The sequence below is a fragment of the Actinia tenebrosa genome, unplaced genomic scaffold (genome assembly GCF_029948245.1).
Source record: "Actinia tenebrosa isolate PJP-AT-01 unplaced genomic scaffold, QUT_ActTen_1.0 PGA_scaffold2__45_contigs__length_23673736, whole genome shotgun sequence".
Lineage (NCBI taxonomy): Eukaryota > Metazoa > Cnidaria > Anthozoa > Actiniaria > Actiniidae > Actinia > Actinia tenebrosa.
The window spans coordinates 12,614,707-12,621,907 of NW_028292579.1; the positions used below are offsets into that span (position 1 = coordinate 12,614,707).

The 7,201-nt window shown below is 38.8% G+C and overlaps 2 protein-coding genes across 2 annotated transcripts; both read right to left on the reverse strand.

The window, feature by feature from the left end:
• LOC148909272 (uncharacterized) lies at positions 1 to 5,645 on the reverse strand. Its single transcript, XM_089033785.1, has 5 exons — positions 4,906 to 5,645; positions 3,533 to 3,958; positions 2,678 to 3,067; positions 1,622 to 2,029; positions 1 to 1,108 (listed from the first exon to the last, which is right to left on the reverse strand). Exons 1-5 carry the CDS (start codon positions 5,528 to 5,530, stop codon positions 945 to 947), a joined length of 2,013 nt encoding a protein of 670 aa, XP_088889911.1. The 5' UTR covers positions 5,531 to 5,645; the 3' UTR covers positions 1 to 944.
• Positions 5,646 to 5,693: 48 nt separating this feature from the next.
• On the reverse strand, positions 5,694 to 7,015 carry LOC148909273 (uncharacterized). The gene has a single exon (XM_089033794.1). The coding sequence runs from the start codon at positions 6,924 to 6,926 to the stop codon at positions 5,913 to 5,915; it is 1,014 nt and encodes a 337-aa protein (XP_088889920.1). The 5' UTR covers positions 6,927 to 7,015; the 3' UTR covers positions 5,694 to 5,912.
• Between the last annotated feature and the right edge of the window lie 186 nt (positions 7,016 to 7,201).

Here is a 7,201-nt window from a genome sequence, read left to right on the forward strand (position 1 = left end):
TTGGGGACCCCCATTTTTTTATTTGCTTATTTTACTTCTAGTAGGATGTTCTTTCATCGTGCAAAATTTAAAAAAAAATCTGACGGTGAGATCTTTTGCTCATGAACGTCCTTAAGAATATTTTAAAATACTCAAAAACTTTTCGGGAATGCTTGAGAAATGCAGTACGAATCGCCGAACGTGGATTGTTTTGCACTGACTATATCACAAAGACCAATCAGCGCAGAGCGTGAAATTTCGAGCAATGAGTTTCCCGAAACACATCAGATGCCACCCTAAACCAGATGGACACTTCTAGTTATGGACTTCTGACTTACCCAATAAACCGCTAATTCTTTGTCATTAATAAACATCTTGTGTGTTGGTTAAGTTAAATAATTTGTATTTAAATGGTGTCTAATAACATTAAAGTGACATGTGAGTGCGTTTTTTATATTGTTTTTAAAAAATGGGAATAGACCTTTTTACTGATATACTGATAGGGCGGCCATCTTGAATTATGGGATGCCGAGTGGGCAAACACGTAGAACATTTTTAACGCAGAAAGTGGCGGGGTAACGTCTTGGTGTTTCGCATATTGTTCCCACTAACAGCACATTAAATTGCTTTTTAAATGTGCGTCTCATAATTAAAAAGCGTTATGTTATATAAAAAGAAACCCTGACAGCTGTGCAGTCTATTCATTTGTCAATAAATGCCTCCTCGAGCATCCCACAATGCCTTAATTAAAACAATAGAATTCAAGATGGCCGCCGTATCTGTAAAAAGGTCTATTTGCAGTAATTCCATAGAGTGGCTTCCCGTGCACTAGATCAGGGAGGAGTGGATGACACCTCCTTGACTGAGTCCAATAAATAACCAACTAGAAGGGAGTCCGATTGCTTATTATCGATTAAAAGCAGAAATATATGCAATATACAGTTTACTGGAGATAACATGCACATTCATGCTTTAGTTTCTATGTTGTGAAGCTCTTTTGGTTCGAAAGGCTTCTTCTGTTTTTTCCATCTTGAGTACAACACACCTAAGACTACCAGGACCGCAACAATGATTATAGCAAAGATAATGCCGACAATCAAGCCTGCGTTCGTTCCATCTTTATTATTTCCTGTGAAGTAAAGTGTGAAAGGAGAAGTGAATGAATGATTGACTATGGAATAAAACTGAAACTGACAAGTACATAAGTAAATGAATCACTGTATGAGAGAACGAACGAACGAATGAACCGGCGAACGAACGAACGAACGAATTAATAAGCTATGTAGTTTGTACGCAGATTCATTCATATAGCTGGAGTAAAGAGGATACGGGTTTCAAAAGACGGCTTGAACTGACTCAAGCAAAAAACAGCTCGTGCGCACTGCATACAGTGAACCATGCAGCTCTCATCCCTGTGCATGTGGTTGTGTAGTCGTTATGTGGTAAAATAGAGTGGCTTAATTCCCTTTCTGCACATTTCGAGAGTATTTTTTGTGCTTCTCAGGACTTTAACCTTAGAAAAAATTTCTAAATCCCAATGTCATTGCAACGAGGGATGCAGGTTTATTAGTTAATTGCAAAACTACTGATGAAGGATTAGAAGAAGTTCCACAAGCTTCTCGTCACTCAAAGATTGTCTTACCTTCATTTTTATTTTCATTTTTGATATGACGCAACGGTACGGGAAATCTACTTGTTGTGCACATACCATGAACACCTTCTTCTTCTGGTAAAAAGTCACAATCAGCGAGAGGAATGGAATACTTCTCAAACGCGTCTTTGCAATCGTCAATCACTTTTTTACACATCCAGCGACAAGGAAGAGCCACAGAAAGACCTTTCGTAGAATTTGAACTGCATGGCGGGAGTCTGGTGTAACAAAAGAATCTCTCGACGTAGGGTGAGCACTTGGAAGCAACAACCAACTCCAACAAATGGACTTTGACTTTTATCTGATCTGATGGCGTTAGGAATGTTCTGTTGTAGTAGAGGTCTCTAGCACAAGGGTTGTGTGAATTGGATATCGGGAAACAGACTCCTCTTTGGTGAGCTATTAAACACGAGAAACGAAAACTATATATATTATATATATATAACGAAAACTAACTAGTGATGTTCAAGGCACGGATGGATGATGTAGGCTGCTCATATGCTGCCTCCCCGAACGCGTCATCATTGCAGCTCATTGCGTGTGAATAGAACTGCATATTGGGTGAGAATCATTAGGCATAAGAAATAGAATAAGCTATTTTTACTGTTAGGTTACATGATCCAACTTCCCTCAAAAGCAAAAGAAGTTATGAGCTTCCAGTAATAGAAAACAGTACCTTGGCACTAGCAATTCACGACAGCTCAAAACGTAAAACAGAAGAACTGAAAATTTTAAGTTAGGTGGAATAGACACTTTAAAGAAATGGCCGCCGTTAAATAAAAATCGAATATTTCATTAATGTACTTAGAGCTTGTCTTGTTGATAAAAACATCTCTTCATACAAATCTTCAATTCAATTGGTGATGACATTTCTCCTTTGCCAGATAGTACTATGATTTGAAGTGAACCTTCTTATTAATGTCGAACTACTCTTTCCATTTCTTGTGAGTCTTTTTCGGGACGACTGATTAGTAAAAAAACGTCCTCGGCTAACTCACGTCCATACACAATGAAAAAGGGCCACATAGCTATACCATTATTACTTACCTACAGACTTTTGTTCAAAGTTATCTGGTATGAGACAAGGCGTTTCACTCGTACAACGTAAAGGCAACAAGTCACATAATCCTACCATCAAACCATGCTGTGCAGCAAGTCTTAACTCAGCTTCGCAATCTCGAACGAATTGATGACACACATTGCGACAAGGAAGTACCGGCTTCGACGAACAAGTTGTTTCGTCACATTTTGGTACATAGATAGAACAAAGGATTGTCTGTGTGAGATTGGAGCATCGGGACAAAAGAGGCACAGAAAAAAGAGATTTTGCTTTGGCCTCTTGATAAGGCTTGCCATCGATGTCGTGGAAATGGAAGGTTTTACTGTAACCTGCTTTTTCACAGTGTTGAATCGTTACAGGAGCACACTTCTTGCATTCTAAAGAAAAATATAGTCATACCATGTGAAGTTGACTAATTACAATATTTGTTAGGATAGCCCGATAAATAACTAAACGAGTAAAAATGAAAAATATCCCATATTGCATTATTAAATAAACGGGGGATGGATGGATGGATGGATGGATGGATGGATGGATGGATGGATGAATGGGATGGATGGATGGATGGATGGATTGATGGATGGATGAATGGGATGGATGGAATAGATGGAATAGATGGTATGGATGGATGAATGAATGATGGATTGAATGGACGAATGGACGAATGGACGAATGGACGAATGGACGAATGGACGAATGGACGAATGGACGAATGGACGAATGGATGGGATGCTATAAATGAATGGATGGATGGATGGATTGATAAATTTGAGCTGGAGCTTATCCGATTCATGTATGAAAACTAAAAAAGCCTCTGACTGGTTTAAATTAAAATAATATACCTGGATAACTTGTCGGGACAGGCATTGTTGGACAAATAGGGGGAATCTTCACTGGTTTAGGCCATGGAGCTGGCCACTTTGAAAGCGTACAAAGTCCATTAGAGCTAACACCGTCAGGATACAAAATGTCACAATCACTTTCTGGAATACCATAAGTTTTAAAATCATCTTTGCAAACGTTCATGATCTCGTTGCAAAGTGACTTGCAAGGCACTTGAACCGTGGTCGTGTTGCCAAAGCAAGGAGGAAATCTCGTAAAGCATGTAAATTTCTCAGCGTTGGGTGAACATTTGCTATCAATAATCCCTTGTAGAATGTGAGCATTCGAAAGAGATTGAGTGGTATTGGAAACAAAAGTATAATTGTAATGAAGATCATCACTACACCGTTGGATGCCAACCTTATGACAGACATTCTTATCGACTCCTAAATTAATAATAAGAAAAATGTATTAAAATTGCTACGAAAAATTATGAATGCCGCGACTTATGGAATGGAATTAGATAAGTACAATACAGATAACGAGGGTAGTACTCTATATGCCTTATTGTCGATAATGTTTTGGTGGCAGAGTCGCCAAATATACAAAGACTTTCCATGAAAAGATGCCTTTGCACCTTATCAGTTACGACCAACTTTATAAGTCAGAACATGACAATTTTTTTCAAAACCGCTAAATTCGAAGTGTTTACGTTTGTGTGATTATCGAACTGTAAAATATATGTAGGATTAACAACTTGAAGTCATGCAAATCGATAAAGCAACTTGGCTCGATCAGTTGGCGTTTCTTAATGTTTAAATAAAACTACTCTAGAGCGCATGCAGTAAAACCATGAAATAAAAACAAGTTGCAACTGACAAATAGTAGCTATTTAGTAACTAATAGTTGCTGTCACTCAGCCAGAACATTCATCATACAAAGAGAGGTACACAAGAGACCATTTTTGTCTTTTGTTCTGGTTGAGTGCTAGCAACTATCAGTCACTAAATAGATACTATTTGTCAGTATCAACTTTATTTCATGGTTTTACTGCATGCGCTCTCTAGCATTGTTTTTTATCATTCGTAACTAGACTGAGAATGAATGTATGTTATGGTGCCGAATATTTGTCAAACAAATGAAAGGTCCTGAATGTGAACTTTGTTGGCGTATTTATATTCAGGGTTATATATAGATATAAATATTCAGTCACATCTTTGTATTGCAGTTAGTTTCCATGTTGATTGTTAATATCGTTGTATTTTATTTTGGTTTTCTTATTAATTTGTTTTTCTACTGAAGTACGTAAACGTAACTGTGTCCGTTACCCGAATTAAGAGAAAGACTGCATAATCAAGCAATAAACACTCTTAGATCGAGTATATTGACATACCACTTTTGGCTTGACTCGTGTTGAATCCCTCAGGAAGAAAACAATTGTAGGTTTCGTTATTGTACTCGGGAAGTAGATCACACATTGCAGTCAACATCCCATACATAGCAGCTAAGTTCAACTCCTGGATACAATTGTGAACGAAATCATTGCAAACACTTCGACAAGGAAGCACAGGTCTTGGAACTCCTGGAACACATTTAGGAAAGTGCAGAGAACACAGAACGGTTGCACTGTATTTGGAACAACTTTTAAGCAATGGCAGATGAACTAATAGTTCTGTTCCTTTGACCTCTTGGTATGGTGTGCCATTGATAGGAGAAAAAGGAGCTGTGAAGTTGTATCCTGCGGACTTGTTACAAGCAGGATGTATTAATCTCTCACACTGTTGGTCAAGACAACTCACCGAATTCAAAGCCACCATGAAAACTAGAGAAAAAATCAAACGTGCTAGTCCAGAATTCGTCGAAAGTGATGGTGATAATAGTGTTGCCATATTCTTCACTAAGTAATTTGGACAAGAATAGCCCACAAATCTGATCCACCGTCTCGTATCAGTTTGATTAATTTTCCAAAACAACATCATGAACCACAGGTAGCCCAATGCTTTTGTTGAACCTTGCATTAATTAATAATTCATGCCGCGTGCTTTCGTTATACTAGATATCGATAAACATGCACATTTTAGGACTGAATATGGTGTATTAATGAATATATATTTATTAAGAGTCCTTGTCATTCTCTAAAGACGTCCGAGGCACAGAACTTGACTTGCGTGACAATAGCGGAGCGCAGTCGTGACGTCACGAAATTGTGACCCCTGCTGAGATTCGGACAAACAAATCAGCCTTTAAGAGATGGCATGGCGGCAACTTCGAAAATTACGTCGAGTTTTATCACTGTTCTCAATGAAAATGATGGCGTTCCTGGTTCAAAATTTGAAAGCGAGCCGGATAACTATACATTAGAGCAGCTGAAACGTTGGCTGAAATGCAGAGGGTTGAAACTTAGCGGTAAACGAAGCGATTTAATCGCACGCGTGAATAATTGTTTATCGTCAGGCAATAATCATGTTCTCGATCCAAGTATTGATGATGGAAAATGGTTTGAATAAACGTTGTAAATATTACTCTGATATAGCTATCTTTGATTTCCTTGTCGGGAGAACTGAGTAATACAGACAACGTCCTGATGGTGAATCCAGTTTTTAGCCTCAAGAGACAAATGTACAGCTTCTCTCGAGAAGACCACTTGGACATTCCTCGCTGGCACTTTACTTTTGATATCTTTCGATCTTTGTAACCCCAATATGAGATTGTTTCTAGAGGGCAAACATCATTAAGAAACTCATGAAGCATCTCAAATTGTGACGATGTGAGGCCAACAAAATGTTTCATTTGGTCTGGATGGTGCACAACGACTTCATAAGATATATTGCTTATAACTTTGGGGGCGCTAGATGAGCCAGACTGGAGCTCATTACGTAAAATCATGTTCTCGATTTTACTTGCCAGCTCGTGCTTTGTTACGTCCGTTTGTGTTGCCTTATTATTCTCTAAATAATTCCCTTCATCTTGTACAAGACAGTTCTCCTCCATAATTTCTTGATAGTCTTGACTTTCAATGGGAGTATCGTTGGTAGCACAGCACTTCTTTGTCTGCTGTTGTTCAGCCTGTTGTCGTTGTTTGGGGAGCTTTCTCTTTCGTGTTGCCTTCGCCACTCCGCTAGTCGAAAGATTCGCTTTCAACGGGTCTGGAAATTCTGTGGTCGGTCCCTTTTCTCCAGGCCAATGTTCTACACAAATATACGTGTCTTTTGTGATACATTTTACAGTGAAATCTTCGCGAGAGCAGGCATTAACCCATCGTTGGCATCTCTCAAGATCGTTCCATGGCTTCGGAAAAGGGAGAAATATCTTTTTGCCCAAATCTGCCATTTCTTTCAACGATCTGGGCAGTTTGTCAGGGTATCTCGAGTCATTTTTACACTGTCCCCAACAACAGTGTTTCGTAGTGACCATCTTGCAATGAAATCGCGATTTTTTTGGGTTGAAGCGTACTCATTCACAGTAATACACAGTGAACTATCGGTTTGTTTGTCCGAATCTCGCCGGGGGGTCAATTATGCAAAGCTATTTTTAGTATGACTGCGCTCCGCTATTGCTTTATGCTAAAGTGAATAGCTTGAATTCCAAAAGGATTTTGTATAGAGCGTTTTCACGTGACGTCACAGCGGCCATTATGGGGTACCAAAACAATACAATTTCTATCCTCCGGGAATTGAACTATATTTTTA

What these genes read in the sequence shown, in the direction of transcription:
- LOC148909272 (XM_089033785.1), bottom strand. Translation starts at nt 5,530, where the DNA reads ATGCAAGGTTCAACAAAAGCATTGGGCTACCTGTGGTTCATGATGTTG. An exon ending in CACGAGTCAAGCCAAAAGTG is followed by an intron (nt 3,959 to 4,905) that starts GTATGTCAATAT and finishes TTATTAATTTAG; the next exon opens with GAGTCGATAAGAATGTCTGT. An exon ending in AAATGAAAATAAAAATGAAG is followed by an intron (nt 1,109 to 1,621) that starts GTAAGACAATCT and finishes TTTACTTCACAG; the next exon opens with GAAATAATAAAGATGGAACG.
- LOC148909273 (XM_089033794.1), bottom strand. Translation starts at nt 6,926, where the DNA reads ATGGTCACTACGAAACACTGTTGTTGGGGACAGTGTAAAAATGACTCG.